The sequence below is a fragment of the Dipodomys ordii genome, unplaced genomic scaffold (assembly GCF_000151885.1).
Source record: "Dipodomys ordii isolate 6190 unplaced genomic scaffold, Dord_2.0 Scaffold1, whole genome shotgun sequence".
Classification (NCBI taxonomy): domain Eukaryota; kingdom Metazoa; phylum Chordata; class Mammalia; order Rodentia; family Heteromyidae; genus Dipodomys; species Dipodomys ordii.
In genome coordinates this window covers 45,147,683-45,171,231 of record NW_012267217.1, presented here as the reverse complement: position 1 = coordinate 45,171,231, position 23,549 = coordinate 45,147,683, and the positions used below count along the sequence as shown (strand labels likewise).

Here is a 23,549-nt window from a genome sequence, read left to right as displayed (position 1 = left end):
ATAGATTAGACAATGACAGGCTACAAGGACAAGAACAAGTTGGAAAAGAATCATCCATGTGAGAAGTCACAAAGTTCTGACCATATGGGACTCTATGATATGGGAGAGGCAGAATCAGTTGGGAAAGGAGGTCCAGAATATGCTTAACATCTGCCAGGTCATATGATGGCAGTACCATTAATCAGAATAGAAGGGTCAGGGAGAGTTGTAGGTAGAATGCTCATTTGAGAAGAGATTGAGTTTCAGGGTATCTTTAAGTGAATGTTTCCAAAATGCAATTAACAATGCAAGCCTGGGTTCGGAAAAGTGGTATGTATAGAGAAGTCTATGCTACTGGAAACAGCAAAATACAGGGATCATGAAACCCTGGGGGAATTATACAGGAGGAAATTAGAAATGATCTCAGAGAATGTCTACATTTATAGAGGAAGGAGACAGCCGGTCAGTGAAGCAGACAGAGGACAGGACCCAGGAGACTCCTGCACACAATTCTAATAGAAATGAACTAGCAAGGCAGTCAGCAGGATCACATCCGTGAAGTCCAAACCTATTTATCTTGAAATCATTTGTTCAGACATTCCCCTGGTCAAAACCTTCCTCACACATCTGAACCCTGTGAAGTTCGGCACTTAACTAATGGTTTCCCCTTCTTCAGAGTCCCATGGGACTGGCAATTGGGCGTGCCATTTCAGAGAAACTGAGCCATAAAAAACACTCCTTGAATTAGGTAGATACTGAAAGTGTCATGGAAGTTGTCCAGCTTTATGTAAAAACTCACGATTGTCCTCAAACTCACAGTACTTCAGGCAATCAAAATTAGTCAGACTAAAGAAAATGAAAAGGAAGAGATAAAGTAAGCCATCTTACCAGTAAAGGACTGAAAATAGTACTGTACCAGAGTTTGTTAATATCATGTTTAATAGAAAATAAAACTATCGTAAAGGGAAAATAAAACCTGATACCTCGTCTAATTACCTATCTTACTGACCCCAAATTTCATTGCTTATCTTAAAAGGCCTCAAGTTTCACTAGAGTTCTGACATTTATCTTTTGGAGGAGTGAAAGGAGAATAGGAGCTGGGCCCTGATGACTCATGCCTGTAATCCTAGCTATCTAGCTATTCAGGAGGCTGAGATATGAGGATCACTGAAGCCAGCCCAGGCAGGAAACTCTGACATTCTTATCTCCAATTATTTACTAAAAGGGCCAAAGTGATCTGTGGCTCACGTGGTAGATTGCTAGCCTTGTGGAAAAAATACTCAGGGACAGCACCCAAGACAAATATAAAAAAAAAAAGGGAGGGAGGGAGAGAGAGAGAGAGAGAGAGAGAGAGACAGACAGACAGACAGACAGACAGACAGACAGACAGACAGAGACGGAGAGAGGGAGAGAGAGAGAGAGAATGCTTTGAATGCCAGTAGATTGGGCTGCACTCAGGCTCACTTGATTGTGAACTTTTGCGGGAAAAGGCTGCCTGGAAGGGCTGTGTGAAGGACGGATTTACAATTGTTCAATAGAATCTTGCCACTGGACTTCAACTTCAATAAGGTGGAAATAAACCCATCATATTTGTCATATTGTAAAGTTAATAGGAGGAAACAATAAAATTGGAAGAATAGTATAACTATAATAAAGAGATAATCAAATGATGGGTTTTAAATGGTATTCTACAAATTGTTGACATTAAAGGTGATTTATTCTATCAGAGGCTAATCTGTTATTTTTGTTAGCATTGAGTTGCTGTGTTTACAGCCATCCCAGGTAGCAGGCCTTCAAAAAAAAGGGACACCAGTGATTTATCTCTCCTTTGCCTAGTAGGTTGAATAACAGATCAGTTCAAGCTTTAGACACCCTATCTGTCATATGTATGTATGTATGTATGCATGCATGCATTGATTGACTGATTGTGTTCGAGACAGGGACTTGTTGTGTAGCTCAGATTGCTCTGGTACTCTCAATCCTCCTGCTTCAGCCTTCTGGATGTTGCGATTAAGTGGAGTGGGCAACCACACCCAGCCTCATCTATCACATTTACACTGAAAACTATAAAGGGGCAGAATGCCTTTGTAGACATGATGAAACACCCAAATTTATCATGTAATTGATTCCATTTTATTATTGAATACTACAAATGGAACCTATAGTTGCTTCTTGCTTAGAAGGAACCTTCCCCAGAGTGAGAAATTATGCATATCTATCAAATATGTTCATAATTTATAAACTCCTACATGCTCTTTAATGTTAGTGCTAAGGGAAAGAAGGATCTTCCTAGGGAAACCTCTTCAAATAAAGAAGTTAAAATACTAGTTATTTATAACTAATTACCTTTTCTGCCTGAGAAATAATAAGGAGTCAAAACACCATTAGCCTTACAAGAATTGAAAAACAGTTACCGTCTCCAATTTTCCCAAGAGAGGATATATTCTAAACGATTTAGTCTTTTGCAGAAAATTGGACAGCTTTTTGCTAGGAGAGGGCTGAGTCATTTTGGGTAGAAAATGAAGGGAGCTGGAGATAAAAACAACCTTCCCTGGCTCTCTGACATTTGGTGATCTAAATTTTCCATCCGATTGCCTGAACTTTAGGAATAGAAAAATCTACTCTCTCTGAGAAAAATTCATCTCTGGTGTTAGCATGATGGTCCAATGGCATCCATGATATTAGAAAACATCATTCACTATTTTAGTAATAAGAATAATAGAAGTAGAAGGTGATAGACTGAGTTTTCCAAGTATGTTTAGTAGGAAAACTTAGCTTATTGAGTATCTTGGGATCAGAGAAAAGACCAGGTTGTAACAGTTGAGATTAACAAGCCCTGGGATGGGGCAAGGTTTGGTGAGATATTCCTGCACACCTGAATAGAATTAAATGAACAAACCCAACTCTCTGTGTACCTTCCCCATAATCATCACGTTTCCATCTGTAGCATCTTATTACAGAGTCCTAATCATCATGTAAACACATGCTTTATGGATTACTTACAAGATACCATCTTTGAAGAATGTGAGTAGGGACACACACCCTTCCCACTGTCTACATCATCCTCAAATTACATTTCTTCTCTTAATCCTATGCTTTGTCTACTATGATGTATGCTTCTAAGATTTCAGGTATTCACAAAGCAAATTTAGGAGAGAAATTTTCTAGAAAAATTTATTTTCTTGGAGAATTAAAAAAAAACAAAACCAAGATATAAAAATTTAACCATTATAACAATGATTTTCAAAAAGCTGATTCTTGAATATAGCAATAACAAGCAAGGCGTTGAAATCCAACATGGGAGGGATGGGATGTTGGTGACCCCTATTTTCTAGATACATAAATTCTGGCAAGTGACTTGGCTAGTATAAAGCTTCCATTTTTATTAATAGTAAGGTGGTGGTAGTAATATCTCACTTCATAGATTTATCGGGAAGAGTAAATAAAGTGTATTCCCTTAAAGCAGTAAAGGTCACTGTCATGTACAAAGCAGATAGCTAATAAATTATATTCAAGACAAAAACAAACAAACAACTAATCTGCGGCACTCAAATGCTCTAGGGGTCATAGGAGAAGGTCAAATGCTCACGTCTCCCCACTGGTAGAAGAGCTTGGCAGCATTCCACTGCAGCTTCTGGTTCCGCTTATTGCCTACGATGGGAGAGCGTCCTCGGGAAAGGCCTTTCTTGGTAATGTTCACATGATGCCCTTTCATCCACTCTGGCCAGTTGCCACGGTTACAGCGGTGAACAAAACGGGCACACTCCAGGAACAAGGCTGCTCTGGCCACCACAGGAGCTTCCTGGGTAAGATTCATAAGGAAAAAACAGAGGATTCAGAAAATGGATGTTTAAATTGGCCTAGGAGGGCATTACTGTGCCATTTTTCAGTTCTATTTAGCCTCCATGGTTTGTTTTAGCTGGGCCATGTTTCTCAGGGTGGTGTCAGCACAGTAGTGGGAAATGTGGAAAATGAAATCATCAAGTCAAATTTGGATATGGAATAACAAGACACCAGAAGTTGGTAACTAAGGTTTCTGAGAGTCTTCTTAGGAGTTTCAAGCCATTACATTCTTCTGTTTTGTATATTTTAAAGCAAGTAGGATTTGAATGTGAACACAGGAAGTGGCGCTGTAGCTCAAGTGGTAGAGCGCTAGCCTTGAGCTGAAGAGCTGAGGGACAGCGCCCAGGCCCAGAGTTCAAGCCCCACAACCAACCAAAAAAAAAAACAACAAAAAAAAAACTTGAATGTGAATACAAAGGAGCCTTCTTGTAAGTTTTTAAATATGCAGGTTATTTTTGTGTGTATGCACCGTACTGGGGCTTGAACCCCAGGCCTTACTTTAAATTTTTTTATTATATTTCAGTACTGGAACAAGGGAGGTGTCATTTAACAAAGCAGTTTATGAATACAATGCATCTTGATCAGTGTCATGTTCTTCAACATTCTCACTCCCTTAAACCTACCCCTTCCCAAAGGGCTCTACTTCTTGCTTAGATTTTTGTTTTAAATCAAAGTTGGAGCTTTACTCCTTGAGCCTTTGAGTTGGTTTATTAAAGAGAAGATTTTTCTGCCCAGGGTTAACTTTGAACAAGTATCGCCAGATTTCAGCTTCCTGAATAGTTAAAATTATAGATGTGAGCCACTGGCACCTGGCCAATATAAAGGATTTTTGAACCTAAAATTTAAAATGAAGTAATCAAATATTCCATTTCTGGAACTAGTCTTATTTTATTGTGTTGAGCTGCTAGGCCCACAATTGTGTATTATCTATGACCATTCATGTAATTCCAAGAGGAAAAATTTCCTTCTACTCATTTTGATAAACAAGAAACGCAATATTTCCTCAAGAAAATAAAATATGTCTACAGCTTGTCAAAATGTGGCTGAAAAGAAAAAAAGTACAACTTTTCATTGATACTTAGAAGGTAATAAAAACGACACATTTTATTCAACTTTCTAAAAGCTAAAAATAAGGAGGATGAAGCATAAGGAAGGAAAGAAAGGAAGAAAACAAGGAAAGAAGGTAGGACAGAAGAAAGGAAGGAAAGAAAAGAGGAAATTTCCCATGAAAAAGTTAATAAGCCATAAGAAAATATACATAAAGCATTAAGATATATGTTTGATTTGTGCCATTTTTTTAAAACCACAACATTAGCCATCACCTGGGGATTCTTTGATAGCCATAGATTTCTCAGTAACAGTGTTTTTCAAATTGAAACCATATTAATCATTTCAAGTAATTATACTTCTGAACAGTGCTTTCATCCATGATGCTAAAATAGGGATTAGCAGATAGAAAGAATTGTGTCAGTTAACTTTTGTAAGTAATAGTAACGACTGTGACTTAGACACAATATCCTTATTTTAAGATTTAAAAAATTGAGGTACAATTTTTCCACTAACACGTAGTGAGAAGGGAAATCGATAAGACCACCATGATGTTCTTTGTGTTCACATATATATTAGCTGCTCTTCAGTATCTACATTTTTATAATTTTATAAATGTTTGTAAAAGATGATTTATAAAATGTGGTTAGACATTATTTAAATATAGGACATCCATCTTATGTAGTGTTTTTAAAAAGTCACAGGCATATAATTAAATTGATTCCTGATTCTCAAATTCTATGATAGGTTCTATTACCTCAATCCTATCACGAGTAAAGATACTCAGCCTTTGTGATTTGGTTCATTTCCCTTCCTAGTTGCATCTTAAGTATGTTATAATCCAATTATATCAATTACTTGTAGTCTTCCTAATGCTGTTTTCATGACATATAGAACCTTTTGATTCCCTCTTCATCTGAAAAGAAAATCTCACTTGTATGATTCAGGAGAGTTGGCTAACTCTTTTTACAACTCTTAGAAACCTTACTTCCTCCCCTCCCCTTCAGGGAGAGCTGGTTTCTTTGTATTTTTGAGTACTACAGCATCTATTATTGAATGATTCAAGCAAATTCACCTAATAAGCATTTCTTCATTGTCTCTATCCTAAATATAGATATCAAGAATTTTAACAAGAACTATATTTATGTAGGGACTTAATTTTACATAACACATAACACAGTGCTGCAAAAGTGCTGCTGAAGAGCTGAGAGACAGTGCCCAGGCCCAGAGTTCAGGCCCCACGAAGGGCAATAAATAAATAAATAAATAAATCTATCATTCGTGTGTTTGTGTGGAGGGAGAGTCACAAGGCTAGTAAATTATACATTGCAAAAACTCAGATGACTTTCTGCATTGAACTCACCCATATTGTGGTGCCATTCTATACTGTCTAAATATACACACTTTCTTGTATTAAATATTTATTTCACTAAGTATGTCAGATATGCTAGTCTGTGTCTGGAAAGAGGCTGAGACATCTGTCTCTAAAACTAAATGCCAGTCTGGGGGGCAAGGCAAGCCATGCAAACATATTTTTAGCTTGTCAAAATATGACATCTTCCCAATATAAAGCAAGGCAACTTCAAATGCTTAGTGATAGGAAAATAGAAACACCACAGAAAAATAGCATTTTGATGTAAACTTTGACTCCTATGGGATCAGTAAGGGTGTAACCTGGTGTGGACCAGATGTGAGAGGCAGAGAATCTTTGCATGGCTCTTGGGAAGTGGCAATTGAGAGAGGATGAACAAAAATGGGTGACTAAATGTGAGGTTGCTTAGAAAGTTGCAGTCATGGGGCTGGGAAAGTGGCTCAGCGGTAGAGTGCTTGCCTTGCATACATGAGGCCCTGGGTTTGATACCTCAGCACCCCATAAGCAGAAAAAGCTGGAAGTGGCACTGTGGCTCAAAGTGGTAGAGCACTAGCCTTGAGCAGAAGAGCTAAGGGACAGTGCCCAGGCCCAGAGTTCAGGCCCCATGACCAGCCAAAAAACAAAAACAAAAAACAAACAGAAAGTTGCAGTCATTTTGTGAGTTCACATCAAAACATTAAGTGTTACCAGAATAAGATTTTTGGCCCTGGAAATTCAAATTTATGTTTAGAAATGAACTTGAGATCGATATAAAAATGTTTTCTAATAAGTACAAAGCATTAACACCAAAGGGAAGATGGGTTACACCTGATACATTTGACTCACATAATCAAACACAGTATCATTCAGAAATGCCACTGCTCACTCATCAGGAATGATGACATAGCTTCATTCAAACACTGATTTTGTATCATAATCCTCAAGATCTTGGGCGGATGGAGGGCAGACTTGGGAATTCTGTAGTTCAAGAGGGCAGAGCATGAGCCCTGGGTATTGTGCTTTGCAGGCAATGGAAGGAAGTTGTGAGGCACAGAGTGTAAGGTTTGGAGAAAGGAAGCCTTCGTGTGGTTGTTCAGGCAGAAGAGAGCTTATTAGCAGAACCAAACCACCGGCCTACTTGAGTTGGAGGTGTGCAGAGAAGGGCAGGCTTATGGCAGGGAGGAGGTTATATAGGGAGGGGAGGGAGGAGGTATGGCTGCAGCTGATGTGGATGTGACCTCGTGGACTTGACCTCTGAGCCTGGGGGAACTTCCTACTGCCCCCAGGTGCTGGGCGGGGACTTCTAGAGAGGGCCACGTGTGCATGGAGGGAGAACAAAGGGGAAGGGGCCGTTTTTCCCTGGTGGACCTAACACAGAGTTAAAAAGATACTTAGCAACCAGAACTGAATTCACAACGTGTACAATAGTATCTGAGACATTCTAGTTTGCGTGTGACTGTGACACATGATTCTATGAGTTCCTTTCCATGTGTAGCTGGGCAGTGTTCACTAGAAGGGAAGGGCTATAGAATACCTGAAACAGAGGATTCTTCCTGCACACAAAAGAAGTCAACCTCCCCTCTATTGATGGAGCTTACCTCTTATGGCTCAGTGCAATCTGCAGAAGCAGCAAAGGATGGAGGCATGACAGAATGGATAGGGATGGATTCACATCACAGAGAAAAACAGCACAAATGGAGAAAATGAATCAGAAGAATGCTGCATGGCTGAAAAGAACCACAGAGGATCAGAGTCATAGTCACAAAGGAACATTGAAACAAAATATGAAGTCCCTGGCATACCAGAGAAAATGCTGCTGGTGGCTCTGAAAGAAAAGCAGATATATTAAAATTTCTTCTTTCTTGTTCACATTGTCTTCCTCCAGATCAGGTTTTTAGACATTATAAAAACCCAGAATTGCTTCTATGCTGTTATGTCTTAACTTCACAGTTCCCAGACAAGGAAAAAATACATTTTAATCAGGAGTGCAAAATATTAGGCTGAGCCAAGTGTTTTTTTTTTCTTTCTAAATTTAAGAGTCAGAACTAGTGGACTATCAGCAATTTTGTGTTTCACCCGGTCTTTTAAAAGGTGTATCTCTGTGGAGGTTACAAGAACTCATGAGAATGTTACTACATAATCTGGATTTCTTCAACATTCCATAATTAGAAAATGTCATGCACCCAGCTCCTTTCCATTATTTCCTTTGCCATTTCTCCTGGACTTTATTAGATGGTTACACGTATTGAATGGTTCCTTTATGAAAGTGAAACAGAGAATTTGGACACTAATTCAACTGCTGTGCTTTCTTCTGCCTGGGGACCTAGAAAATATTATTACCAAGATAGGATTTTTAATTGAAGAGTGTAATTGCAATACATTCTTTTTTGCTGAAGGATTCTATCTAAGCTTATTTTGTGAGAAGAAACTTTGACACGAAACTCATAGAACACTAGACCGGAACTGAACTGACTGTTTTTAAAGACTGAATATTTTATGTTGGTCCTTGGGGAATTACATAACATTTTATTGTCTAGCAATAAAATATAAAGTGTGTGCTGGTGAAAGTTATCTGGGTATTTAAAATCCAATGAGAACAAGAAGCTATTATTGGTCTTAGAATGGATTGGAACCTTCTTTGCTGGAGGGCAGATGCTGTGAGTCAGTATGTATTACTTGTCTTGCATTAAATTCTCCGCCAGACAGAGATCATTAAATTACAGACTTCTAGGCTGACAGGCTACCCCTGTCTCTGCCCGTTTCTACAATAGCTGTGGGCAGGCTGGAAGAAGCATTATTGCTTAGCACCATGGTCATTTTGATACTGAAATCCTGGTGATACTGTGAGTATTTTAAAACATGAGGTGTTCTGTTTCTGACAGTATGATGGATTAGATATAAAGACAAACTTCTGCCAGTGTAGAACATCTAAAAAATGTTGGGTAATATATCTCACAAATGCTTTGTGTTTCATATGTTTCTAAGGTGAGATAAAAGGTGTCTGAAGAGCTGGAAGGAGGGAAAAGTAAAGTGGGGCTGGGGTGAGGATGAGTGAACACAGAAATATTTGCCCTAAGGATTTCTGCTGACTATCCAGAAGCAAGAACACTGGTTTTTCATGGGCCACAAAGTGAAAGATCTAAGTCCAAGCAGATGGTAGGTGAAGGCAGATAATCTTTTTTTTGGGGGGGGGGTCCGGTCGTGGGGCCTGAACTCTGGGCCTGGGCGCTGTCCCTCAGCTCTTCAGCTCAAGGCTAGCGCTCTACCACTTGAGCCACAGCACCACTTCCAGCCTTTTTCTTTTTGCTTTTGTGGTGCTGAGGAATCGAACCCAGGGCCTTGAGCATGCAAGGCAAGTGCTCTACCACTGAACCACCTTCCCAGCCCCAGATAATCTTTTGTAAGACTAAGATCATAGGCACAACCACTCTCAATAGATGAATACTAAAAATAATCGGCCCCACAGAAGCTGACTTGCTGCTTTTTGATTCAACTTGGCTCTGGGAAGAACGTAAGAATTGGGGGTGGAGAGAGGGAAAACACCTTGTATGAAAACTCCTAGCTAAATCTTCAAATATGCTTACAAGTTTGGGGCAAAAAATGCACACAGCAGTTGTCCTCTCCCAAGCCTCCAAAATAGGTTAAAAATGATCACAAGTTTGTAATGTTTCCAGATGTCTGACAAAGCAAATGCAAAGACCCTCTTGGAGAAACAATTCAAATACTTCTCTGTGAAATGTGTCACAGTCCTTCTCAAACCTTTACATTTGGGTGTGCACAGAAGTCAATTGGGAATATCTGTGACCTCATTTGCAGAGATTATATTGCAGCCTCTGTAATACTGCATTTCTAACATGCTCACAGGCGATGCTGTGGCTGCCGGACTACTGAATGACATTACTTTAAACAGGATTTAAGGAATTCCTATAGATAAAGTTTTCAGGGGAGCCTTACAGTAAAAAGACCAAATAAAATAATCCACTATGAGCAAGAGTCAGCAGAAATAGCCAAGTGTAGAATCAGAGTCACAAAAACTATCCTTACCGGATTAAAGGTTAATATGGAAATGGAAAGTCTGTGGAAGGAATTAAGAGTATCAAAGATGACCAGGCAGGCTTAAAAAAAGAATAGAACTTTTACAAATAAAAATGTTGTGCTGTACTACAAATATAAAACGCTTCAGGTAAGATGAAAAGGCAGATTAGCTCATGTTTTTCTAGTATCAGGAGTATTGACCAGATCATTATCTTTTCGTGGGTGGCACACTTAGCCCTGGGAAGAACACAAAAGTATACCTTTGGTATGAATGCATAAAATGCCATCCAGGCTTTGATAACCTAAAATTCTTCTGGACAGTGTCAAGTATCCCTTAGTGAACAATATGCCCTTAGTCAAGAATTACAGGATCAGTTGAAAGGAGAAAAAATGAAATGGAAGAAATATTGGAGAAAATTGCTGAAAATGTAATACAAAGAGATAAAAATGAAAAATATAAATAGGATAAAAGGAAAGCTTAGATAAAATGTCAAAGATACAATATCAAAGAAGTAGTTGAGAATTTCCTGCCTAGATACATCAGGATAACTACAAGAATTAAAGATCCAATAGAGTGCAAAACAGAAAGAAAATGATGGAAACATTTTAGTGAAACTCCAAAATATCAATAATGAAAAGATGATTTTAATGGAAACTCAGGTGGCCACTAGGGTGGGGTAGGAGAGTAAACCAGAAAAGAAAATGTCAATCTCTAATTGTAATTCTAGAAAAAGCATTTTCAAGTGTAGATCCAAATAAAGACTTTTTTTTTTTTTTACTAGGTGCTAGTGGCTCATAACTGTAATCCTAACTATTTAAGAGTCTGAGATTGGTTTGAGGCCAGCCAGGCAGAAAAGTCTGTTAAATGCCATCCCTGAAATTAATCAGCAAGAAGCATGGCTAGAGTTGTGACTCAAGTGATAAAGAACTAGCCAAGCAAGCAAAGAGAGGTGAATGCAAGGCCCCGAATTCAAATTTTAAAAAGGCATTTTCAAGAAAACTAGCTAAGAAAGCTAGTCCAACTGATCTTTTTGTCTTTTTCTATATCTACATTACTCTTTTTTTCTCTCTATATATACATGTACATGCATACATACATAAATACATACATATATATTCCTATCTATAATATACACATATAAAAGTAAAACCATAAATACAATGGAAAACATAATCATGTTATAAAACTGAGGTGTTCCTGAAAGATAGGAATCAGATAGATTATGTATTAGGAAAAAAACAGAAAACAATAGGTAAAAATTCATGTAGAAACAGAAATATGTGAAAGTGTGAATAATCACAAGGAAATCCTATCCCACATCAATAGCTATGAACTCAGTTGTCACACCTGTATAAATGACAATAAACATCAAATGCTTCTTTCATTCAAGTACAAAGGACAGGCATTTACATGCCCCCTTCTCTCAGGATGCCTGTCCAGATTCACCAGGCACGTTAATTTGTCCATTTTTCCATAGCTGAAAAACTAATTCCAAATATGCTTTTAATTGGAAATCATGTCCTGGATTTATTATTTTTTTCTACACCAAGAAATGGGATTAAGAATGTAAAGGTGCTTTATAAATTGTCCAGTATAATGAAACTCTTACAATTATTAAACCTTCCACCACTTCTGCCAACCATCACCACAACCCCGATCACCACCATCATCCTTATTACTGTTATCATTATTACCAACAATACCTTTATTCAACCAACAAGGTCTACAGGGTCCTCTCTGATTGTCTGTTAATGCATAATACTGGGCTTTTTAAACTTTGACTGTTTCCATCTTTTGGAATTTTGACTTTTGAACTATGTACACGGTTTGGCATTAATCTACAGCCAGACTCCCAGGTATGAAATGAACACTCCTATTTGCCCAGCCACTGCTTCAGCCTCGTGCCCACTGGCCTCAAATAAATCCAGTCTGGTGACAAAAAGCTCATTACTTTCCAATGCAGAATACTCCATCAATGGGCATCTAGATCAATCTGAAAATAACTTATATAAAGCATTTCTTATTTATGAGATTGATGAAATCACAAAGATCAGAGAGGGCCAGAGTAGGACTCACAGGAAAGGTTTAAGAATCTAGAGGTCTGGTAACTCTCTGGCTTTATTTATGTTGACAAGGAAATAAGAAAAATCAAATTTCTATGAGTTCCAGTTGAATTTAATGGCTACAATCATGTTAGTGAGGAACAGAATATAGTTATAACTGGAAATTCCTGTATCAAAGCTCTGGAAAGTGAGGAGTATAGCAGTTAGAAACCAAAATTAATTAGGAATTTTGACTAGAAGGAATGAAACTGCAATACCTAAGAGACTCTATTATCAAAGTAATCAATAGTTCTAATGTAATCTCCACTCACTTGGAAGGTGGTATCAGTCTGTTCATTGAGATTAAAGATTCAAGTCCTAATATGTGTTGTTTTCTTTGTCAGCAAACTGTTTCTCTCGCGGACTCACATTTTTACATAAATCTTAAAAGATTTCCATATAAGACATAGATATGAAAGGATTCCTCTTGTTTTTATATAAACAATAAGTAGTAATAAAGCAATTCTAATTATTGGAAGAAATCATTTCTTTATGACAGAAGTATGTATCTATTGGGCAGAATTCTTTATATATATATATTTTATTGTAAAAGATACTGTACAGAGGGGTTACAGTTACATGAGTAAGGTAATGAGCACATTTCCTATCAAACATTGTTACTCTCTCCTTTGTTTTATCCCTACCATCCCTTTTCTCCCCACCTCCTCAACTCCTCCCTCAACCCCACGAAGTTGTAAAGTTCATTTTCAGCATTGTAATTTGTACATCTCATTGTTACAATGGGTCAACCTGTATCCTTATTTCATCTTTTTGTTATTTTCCTTCCCCTCTGCAAATTAGAAAAATGTATGTACAAGATGTGGGGTACTGGAATCAAATACAGTAAAAACAGGGGTTATACTATGGGGGAAAAACATACAAGAGAAACAAGAAAATCACATGGTACATTATAAGTACATTAAAAATAACAGCCACAAAGATAAAACTTCTTGTGTCCCTATCTTGGGGTTCATTTCGCTTAGCATCATCGTATATGGTCATATGTACATAGCTTTTGACCTTTTCTGCTTGTCTGGTAAGATTATCCTAGATGTATGTTAGTTTTTGCAAATAAGGGAAACCATGGGACCTATGTTTCTTTGAGCCTGGATTACTTCATTTGGGCGGAATTCTTAACATTTGGCTTTATGGATGGATTTGGAGGGGAGTCCGTGAATTTTCTGACATCATATGCTAAATTTTATCTTTACGTGGGCTTTTCTTGGGAAGATTTTCCTAACTTTCATCCAATTCTAAAAGAATTTATGAAGAATGTATGGTGTGAATTTTAAAAACTGAAAATCTCTTGTACTTTTCTATTATGAATTTATCAGGCAGTCAGATGATAGGAGCATTTTTTAAAAGTGATCTTCTTCACATACATTTAAGAATATTTTCTATGTCCAGAGATAGCCATTCCAAACTATTTAAATAATAAAAAAATAATAGAGAAAACATATGGTGCTAAAATAGTTGTAAATGGAATCAAAAGATTCTGCTCTGATCACAGGTTCAGTATTAGGTAACTTCAGTATTAAGTGACCTTGAGCAAGTTCATTCTTTCATGTGGGGAATATGGGTATATGGCATTTACTTATATGCAGACTTCAGCTCAAGATCTCTGAAAGCCTTCCAGCGAGCAGGGGACACTCTATCAACTCTCATCAGATTCCTTTATGACTAATTGTGGCACAAATATTATGATTCCATCCTTTCCCAACTTGTATGACTGTGCGTATAGATTTCACTTCAACAAGTGGAAATAAGGTTGGTTATTATAATAATTTTCCTTAATCTTATTAGGCAGTTGCTTCAGATATTTGATGCCTTGCTTGGCTAAGGCAAGTGTCACATGGCTTTAGGATTAAGACAAAGAGCGACCTGATGCTAACCTTTGAAATAGTTTATCTGCGACCATCTGGAAAGCAGCAATACATCAGTATTATCATATACTTATGGTGGACTATTCCACTAGCTCCTGTCATAGTCTTCCTTCCTTCTTTCCTTCCTTTCCTTCTTTCTTTCTTTCTTTGTACTGGTCCTGGGTGCTGTCCTTGAGATTTTTTGCTCAAGGCTAGCACTCTACCACTTGAGCCATCGCTCTACTTCACCTTTACTTTCTTAACCACTTTCAAACTATTGAATATAAAACACAAAATTTGCTCTTTTATGCATTTGCAGCCAGGCTTAACGTATATTTATTATAATAGAAACCTATTTTAGCTATTTTTGAAGTGAAAATAAAACTTTATTTCCTGGTAGTTTACTTGCTATTTGGAACCCAGTGTGTATGCAGTAAATGAGGAGCTTATAACTCAGAGTAAAGAAAGGGGAAGTCTAAAGTTATCCGAATCTTGTTCACCTGATAAAAATGCTTTCTCAACAAGATCCACATGATCTATTTTACTGCCTTACATCTGTATAACCACACAATATTCAAAGATCTTCTTACAATGCATTTCAGTTGATCCTGGTATCAGATTTTTCCTCCAATTGAGATATAATGAAACAAAGATTCAGAGAGTTTAAAGGAATAACACATGGAAAACTGAAGGCTACTTCACTCAGTAGTTACTATATTTCAGGCACTGTGATAAAGACTTTCTAGCTCATGTCTCATTTATCCCTTATATAATTTAAAGAGATGGATGTACTAATACTATTATTCCTTTGACTCTTATTTTACAATTATTCAGCTGATAAATGTAAGAGCAGTTTCAAGCCAGGCATTCTGACTTCAGAACCCTCCTACATATTTTTAACCAGGTGGTTACACATTCTACTTACCAGGGAATATCAACCTCCTCCCCTCTCTTTCTCATTTTACCACCTTTCTTTCCTCTTCTACCACTAATTCTGAGTAGAAAAGAAACCAATGCACAGTGCCCCTGCTGAAGTCAAGGTTAGGAGAGATTCATACTGATTAGTTAATTGGGGGACGGAACAGGGTACGTATTCCAATGACTTACCAAATCTAAGGCAGCAGCCAGGATGGATGCATCAGGAATTGTCCCTGGCTCACAGCAGTTTAAGAGAAATTGGAAACGTTTCATGCCCTGTCGGATGGCTCCAAGATTCACCACATTTTTGCTTTTTCCACCCTCTTGGTTGGGAGAAAGATGGTCATCGAAACTGTGGCAGCCTGTAGGGATTGTGCCATTGTGGAGGAATAAGAGCGGAATAGATGACAAATTTAAAAAACTCCAAAGATTCACTAGACTGTTTTCTGTAGTGTGGGTCTGACGCTTTCTCCTGCACGTCCCCTCATTCCCCCTTACTTCTAAAGGCTTGATTTGAATTCAGCTTGACTTTGGGGAATCTGTGTGACCCATGGAACATAAAAATTAAAAGGTTTACCTAACTACTTAAATGAAGGGTCTGCTCACTTTGCGAATGGATCTTTAATACTAGCAAGAGCTCTTGGTCTATTTACAAAGATTCTTCTTCTAACCAACAAGTAATTCCTATGGCATGAGATCAGTCTGGCTGTGTCAGACTCAGCTGAGAGGCTCCACACAAATGAGTTCTTATATATTTCCTCACCATCAATCTGACTCTGGGGTTAGGATGAGTGTTAAAAGAACTTCTTAGGTAATAATTCTGATGCACGGTCATGCAGAAACCTCTGAAATAAAAATAATGAACTTCCAACGTGCCCTTCAACTCTAACAGGCAATGATTCATTGCATTGGAACTGAGAGCAGGCCATTGCTTTTCCCATAATGTTGTCTTGGATATCAGTATATTGAATCTGATCCAAAACTGCATAGGGATTCTAGCTTCCATAAACAAGAAAAATAGTACCCCTTCAGACAAATTGTTATACTACAACTGTCAATTTCCTTCCTGGACAAGAAAGTTAACTATCCCCTAGTTAATGAAATAATACAATTTATTTATGAAATAAAGAACTAATAACAGATCAAAGTGCATCATGATATTCATTCATCTGAAGAAGAACCAATCAAAGTTAATACAAATCATCTATGTGATCTGGAAAGTGAATATATCACTTTCATTTTACTTGTCTTTTTTTTGGTGCCCATCCTAAGGCTTGAACTTTGGGCCTGGATGCTGTCTCTGAGCTTTTGTGTTCCAGGCTAGTGTCTACCACTTGTGTCACAGTTCTACTTCTGCTTTTTTTTTTTTTGTGGTTAAGAGATAAGAATCTCATGGACTTTCTTGCCCAGTATGGCTTCAAACTGTAATCCTCAGATCTCTACTTCTGAGCAGTTAGGATTACAGGTATGATCTACTGGTACCTCAAAAATAGGTATTTGTGTTCCACACACTTGCTTGAGCCTTCGAGTTTAACAGCTTACTATCTAATACACTGATTAATGTCAAAGGTTCCATTTCATTAGAAGCTCTACATTTTGTAAACTGGATCATCTACTTAGAAAACACAGACAAAATGCAAGAAGGATGGTATTGGGACTAGATACTTCCATAAAAGGTAAACCAAAGAAAATTAAAGGGTTAGCCAAAAGATATAAAAAGAGAAAACAGGAAATGGCTCATACGGTGGAAGAAGCATTGTATTGTGTGTGTGTTGGGGTGAGGAGAGGAATGTGCCTGTTTGCATGTGTGTTGTTACAAAATGTTATAATTCACACAAATGAATCAAGTTTATGGGAACATCTATTTTTTGATTGTAAGGAAGGATTTTCTAACAAAGCTAACTAGATGTGGAACACATTGTTCTATGATGTCATAAACACCCCTCAGCAGAAGCGTGTAGAGGGTGGACGGCCACCTGTTGGAGAGGTGACAAGCAAAATTCTTAAGTAGACAGGGGGGTGAATAAATGGTTCAGTAGCTCCCAAATTTAATAAAAGGCAGGACCGACACCCCATAGGAAGGGAGACAGGAACCTAGGATAACTTCCAAAAATGTCTGTACAACCACATGGATAATAGAGAAGCTGTAGAGAGAAGCTGTCCGGGGTACATAGGAAAAACAAATGAAAAGCAATGGAAATAGAAAATGACTAGTTTTCCAACAAAAAAGGTAAATTTAAGTAAAGGGCTTCAGAAATAGAAAAAATGAATATGGATCATTTAATGTAAACAAGTTTTTGTTTTTATCAAAGTTGAATGAAATTCTTAAGCTATGTGACATTTACCAAGACGCTTGAGGAAATTCTCCTCATCTTCTCTTCCATTTTCCATTCCACTCCCTGGCCCAGCTTCAGAAAGCTTCACAGCACTAGTGAACTTGACCTGAGAAGAAAAGCAAAGCCAGAAGGTAACTAAATCCAAAGGGCAATCTTTGGATTAGACTAACCCTAGAGTTGAAAACTAAACTGTTTAGAGCACAACGATGACTTTGTTCCTCTGTCTCACGAATCTGATTCGTTTAGTTAGTGTGGTCAACCCATGTGTCATCAAAGACATCTCTAGTGGAGATGTCTTTTCCTCAGGTGGAAGGAGGACCCTGGGCAGAGACTGAAAGCTGAATAGCCACGGATGATGAAATAATGTGGTGAACAACTGAAATATTCTCAGGATTTAATTCCAATAGAGCCCAAACTCATTTCTGAATACCACCACAGCTGAAAATCAGATGGAAGTGAAAGGTAGACCAAAGGGAATATTCCAAGTTTATAAATCAGCTGATAAACTACCATGAATGTGCAATGTATTTCCTTTCCTAAGCACTAATATGTGATCTGGATCTTGACTTTATGCTAATATCTCTCAAAACATTCAGCACAGAAAGGAAGTCCACAGACTGCAATCTCTTAGCAGACTAAATGTGATATAGAAATTATAATATTTCATAACTGTTCTGTCATGTGGCTATACTCTTTCTATAACCTCAATACATTACGTATAAAATAGACTAGATAGAAGAAACTGGTTTTACTGAAATTCAAAGGAAGAATGTGGCAAGTTACATATGAAGAAAGAGATATTGCTCATATTGAAATTTGGTAGGCCAATAACTAGGCCCCAAATTGTGCACAGGGAAGACTCTTGCAGGGAGTAAATTTGCCTAAGAATCCTGGTCTTTTTCAAATCAGATGCTACTGCGGTACCTAATAGCAGCATGAAGAACACTTGGTGAAAAAGGTCATCAGGAGTTCTTTGATAAAGAAATGAGGAGACAATGACTCAGCTGTACCAAAAGCAGTAGAAGGTGGATGAATAAATGGGTGCATGTGTGTTTTAATCTGTGAAAGCAATCATTATAGAATCACTGGATCCCCAGAAAGGAGCTTGAGATGGCAATAATTTCATATGCATGTTGGGGGTTGAAAACAAGTAAGAATGCCCACTATCATCTGGGTTTTTGCATTTGTCACTTGAGCTACAGTTTTCTTTTCTCCTACTTATGCTGACTTAAACATTCTGGTTTTCCATCACTAGTTTATGTTTCCCAAGTTGTCCTACTTAAGTTCCTTGAACTCTTCTTATTTATCCCCTACAGGTGTTTAGCATCTCTCTGTCCTGAAATTTTCTCTCAGGGACTCCAACCTTCCCCTAAACAAGTGATGTTCTGTTTACCTTGGAACTTTGCCTGATGAAGGACAGGCGGTCCACAGAGCTGATGTCCAAAAGGTCTTCTACACCATCTGCCAGGCCCGAGAGGGAGGATCGTTTCAGCCAGTTTCCTATTTAGTAATTATTTAAAGAAATTACACCATTAGAGCATTTGCTCCCAAATGGATTAAACAGAAATGTCAGCATGTGCTCCACAAGCAATGGAAGTTGCATGACTTTGATATAAATAGAAGTGAAAGCAAGTTGTTTACAGTGTACATGCTTTGAATCAAAATGTCCAGGGTCGAACCATAAAAATTGACACGAGTGAGTAAGACCAGGACAAAAGGAACCTGTTCCTCTCCAGTGCATGAGACCATAATTCATCCACTTAGCCTTGACAATGTCCATACCTCCTTCTCAACAGCATTCAAACCTGTGCACTTGGGAGTTTAATTCTGATAGTGTTCAAACTCAAATTCATGAGTAGCAAGCCATAGTCATCATTTATGAACATCACCTCAGTGTCTATTTACATAACACTGGACTCCTAGGCAGCCTACCACTGGTCTTTCTCAGTAGCTAATAATGTGCCTACTAATGTGGTTTCTATGTAGTGGTTTATTAGGAAATCTTACCATGCTTGTGTTACTCTCCTGTTCAACTGCCCATCTTGGCCATGAATAATTCCAGGAGGAATTATTCCAGGAGGGTTCCTGGCTTCCTGCCTCTATCGTTCTACCATATTGATGAGGCTACTCTTCCCCTTGTTCTAGTTCTTACAGTTCCTTCCATTGGTATCTTGGTATCTTTGCACATACTGTCAAATGCAATGATTTCCTTTTTTTTTTCCTAAGTAATTTGCACATCTTAATGTCACTGCTACTAAGAGATTTTCCCTGATCCCTGCCTCCTTTCCTCACTTAGTTCAGGACTCATTATTGCATGCTATCATAGTACCATGTGGATTTCCCTCAAAAAGTTCATAGTTTGTGGCTAAAAGTAGTTATTTGATTGCTTCTGGTTGTTGTTGTTTCTCCTACATAGCAAATTTGGCAAAGTTTTGGGAGCAAAGTAGCTCACTATTGAAGCTCTGCTATTCAGCTGAGTGTTAGCACACAGGAAAACCATGCAGTATGGGTTCAGGAACTATCTGCAGAAACAAAGGAGTGAGTGGATGGGTGGATGAATGGGTCGGTAAAGCAGTAAGCCTAGGCGTTGTGACCTGAAAGCTTTTCTTTTCTGAACTCTACCATGCATTGCCATATTTTGATTATGCAGGGTTTTTATGACATGCAGAAGGAAGAGAATCTATAAATAAATACAGACATACTTTTACCTATGGGGAGCTTAAGCTTCTTCCGGAGGGAAATCCTGCGGGACCTTGAGCGGGCACGCCTGTCGGAGGTGTTTCCCGAGTGAGCGGTGGTGCATTCTGAAGTGTCCTGCTCAGATTGGCTGCTCGTGTCACTTGCTGCACTCTGGGATTTGAACATTTTGCGCCAGAAGTCTTTCCGCCCCAGATTGCCTCCTTGCATTTGTTCATCACTGCAAATAAATAGAGGAGAGCGTTCAATATCTGACAACATATGAAGTCCTCCTGCATTTCTCTTGACCTCCTGCTAGCAGTAACTTAGGCACAGGGTGCAGTGATCTTTGCTGGGCTGGGCGTGGGATGAGTTGGAGCTGGAGGAGGTAGATCAAGGTTGACTGTGAATTCTCCTTAAAATAGTCATGTCTCAGCTGTGGAATGGAGTGGTCTTTGTTTCAACTTCAATTTAAAAAAAAGATTCAATATTCTTGCAGATATTCAACTGCAGTGTGAGACTACAGTATCACAATAAGTATCACAATAGCAGAAACATTTAAATTGTATTTAAATTGTCAGTAAATACTTATTATTTTTTTTCCCTTTGGTGTTGGTCCTGTGGCTTGACTTTAGGGCATAGATGCTGTCTCTGAGCCTTTTTGCTCAAAGCTAGCACTTTGCCACTTGAGCCACAGCTCCACTTCTGGCTTTTTGGTGGTTAATTGGAGATAGGAATCTCACGAACTTTCCTGCTCAGGCTAGCTTCAAACCACGATCCTAGATTTCAGCCTCCTGAGTAGATTACAGGTGCCTGGCTGAAATGAAATACATGTTTTAAATACCAAGCATTCCACTTGCATTAAATAGCCCCCTAAAAGAATGAATATGAACTAGCCTCACATAGAACTAGGCCGCATGTTTAATGTCTACCATAGTACTTGTATGTTCTGGGGGCACTCATTTAAATATGCTTCTGATTTTGCAATTATGTGTAAAGAAACTGAGTGGAGTGGGTCTCAGGAGTGGACCCAGTACAAGAGAGTGGAGTCTATATTTCAGCCAAAACTGAACACTAGAGCTTACCCTACTTCCTTTATTATTTTTTGCTTTAAAGAAATCTATCATTGAACACGCTGACGATCGTGCATCCACTTAGAACAAATTGTGACTCTAAAGAAGAAAATGGATGGCCCTGTTGCCCTACCTCACATGCACACTATTTTTAAAGGTTTATTTATGTCTAGTTCTGTAGATGAGAGGCGGAAGAGGGGAAGAGAGGGACTGGGAATGCAATTAAGGAGGATTTCTGTAGTAGGCACAAGGCTGGTTCTCCAGCCTGGTGTAAAGATATTCATGGCATTGGGGACAAAAATGTAAAGGGCAGAAGCAAGGGCAAAGCAATGGAACAAAATAGCAAGCACAGGTTTAAGAAATTAAATTTCCTCCAGTATGAGGTACCTAGCCCTCTGCCTTGGGTCCAAAACCACGGCTACTTGGCTACTTACTGCTCTGGAGTCTGGGAGGGACGACCAGACATGAAGCTGCGACATTCCTCAGGAGCAGAGGAGGCCTGGCCTTTATCCACAATGCTTCCAGCCTCTGACCTGTGGGAACGGCACATTGCACAGTCACAGGGAGCAGGTGCAGAATACCACCTCTTAACTACTTTGTATATTCCACGAAACCAAGCGCTTGCTAGAGACAAACTACATAGCTTGCAAACCACTGTCACCAGGAGTCTAGACTGCACATAATTTGTACCCTACCAGGGGATTCATGACTATTTCACCTTATCAAACTAACTGCAAGCAGGATTTTGAATTCAGGAGTATCTTTTAATCATTGGAACTTGTATTTGGTATACAATGGACATGAAATTAATGTGTACTTATTAGCAGAACTCACAATATGGTTCTGAGAAGCAATTTGTCTTTTGCCACATTTAGGATATCACTGAACAGATGTGATATAGCACTAGTAATTGTTCTTCCTTTCTGGATAAAAATGTAGATTATATATCATGTACATAACAAAGTATAAACAAAGCTCACATTTTACATTTCAGAGCCACTAAATGAAATTTTGTATGAAAATTTGGGAACAAACTGAGCTCTGATTTGGACAGAGAAGACATTTATTTAATACAAAACACAATTCTTTTCTAAGCTTCAGTTGCACCCCACCACTTATATAAGATAGTGCTTTTATCATCCTATTCTGAACTTACAGCATACCAGGAAACACATGGACCATATGATAAAAAGTAACATTTTAACGATATAAGGCAAACATAAGAATAATTCAGAAAGATCAAGTGTCCAACCTTTTACCACCTGCAGGCTTAGTTTCCTGTTCATTCTCTTCTACCTTTCTCCCTGGAGCTAGCTTTTCAGCGCTGTCAAGCAAAGCACTAAGAGCCACTCTCCTGAAGACATTCCCATGAGCTTCTTTGATAAACTGGACCAGTTGACGGATGTCACAATACAGTCCCTGTTTAAAGGCAATAAGAAAAGTTTGGGGAAGGAAAGAGGGCTGTGTGATCAGCTTCCAAAGGAAAAGAGGGAAAGGAAATGCCTTAGGTTTAGATGAGCATTCTGATCACAAACAAATAGTAATTACTACTGTTGAAAAACAGCATGCTCATTCTTCATTATTTCTGTGTGAGGACATTGTCAGTCATCCCTGGTATGAAAAACAATGGTCACCAAGAACTTCATTTTTAAAAGGAAACTATACCGCTAGCATGACATGTATCTATGCTTTAAACCACTGGATTTTCAAGCTTTAATTTTTCCTCTTAATTATTATTTCTGAAGAGATGTCTACAATAGAAACAATACTCAGAATTGTGTTTAAACTTGAGATTTCAGTCTGTGCTGTTTCTCAAAAATCTTTGCATTATTATGACAAAATGATAAGTCAGGTAGATACTTCTAACAAAACCTGGTTTCAAAGGATGATGAATTTTGCTAAGATATATTTAGCAAATATTGAGCATGAACTTAATTATGAACTTAAGATTAATGTATCAATATATTGGTATGCATCAATATATTGGTGAACTACCATTTAAAAATACATAAAACATGTGTTGGTGGCTCACACCTGCAATCCTAGCCACTCAGAAGGCTGAGATCTGAGGATTCCAGTTCAAAGACATACTGGGTAGGAAAGTCCATGAGATTCTTATCTCCAGTTAACCACCAAAAAGTTATAAGTGGAGATGTAGCTCAAGTGGAAGAGCCCTAGTCTTGAAACAAACAAACAAACAACAACAACAACTACAAAACCAACCTCAGGGACAGCACCCAAGCCACAAATTCAAACCTTAGAACCAGAAAAAATATGTGTGTGTGTATGTGTGTGTGTGTGTCAAACACTCAAAAATATTTTTCTT

The 23,549-nt window shown here is 38.3% G+C and overlaps 1 protein-coding gene across 4 annotated transcripts in view; it reads right to left on the bottom strand.

Moving 5' to 3' along the window:
* Unc80 (unc-80 homolog (C. elegans)) overlaps positions 1-23,549 on the bottom strand; it is a 183,303-nt gene that overhangs the window by 114,389 nt on the left and 45,365 nt on the right. For 2 of the 4 annotated variants that reach the window (XM_013010848.1, XM_013010840.1), the window contains exons 17-23: positions 22,476-22,642; positions 21,658-21,756; positions 20,177-20,391; positions 18,868-18,974; positions 17,484-17,580; positions 15,328-15,500; positions 3,569-3,781 (exon numbers count right to left, since the gene is read on the bottom strand). In XM_013010848.1, the coding sequence (XP_012866302.1) occupies positions 3,569-3,781; positions 15,328-15,500; positions 17,484-17,580; positions 18,868-18,974; positions 20,177-20,391; positions 21,658-21,756; positions 22,476-22,642 (1,071 nt within the window). The remainder of the gene's footprint in view (positions 1-3,568; positions 3,782-15,327; positions 15,501-17,483; positions 17,581-18,867; positions 18,975-20,176; positions 20,392-21,657; positions 21,757-22,475; positions 22,643-23,549) is intronic. The other 2 variants (XM_013010826.1, XM_013010833.1) reach the window with 1 other exon arrangement.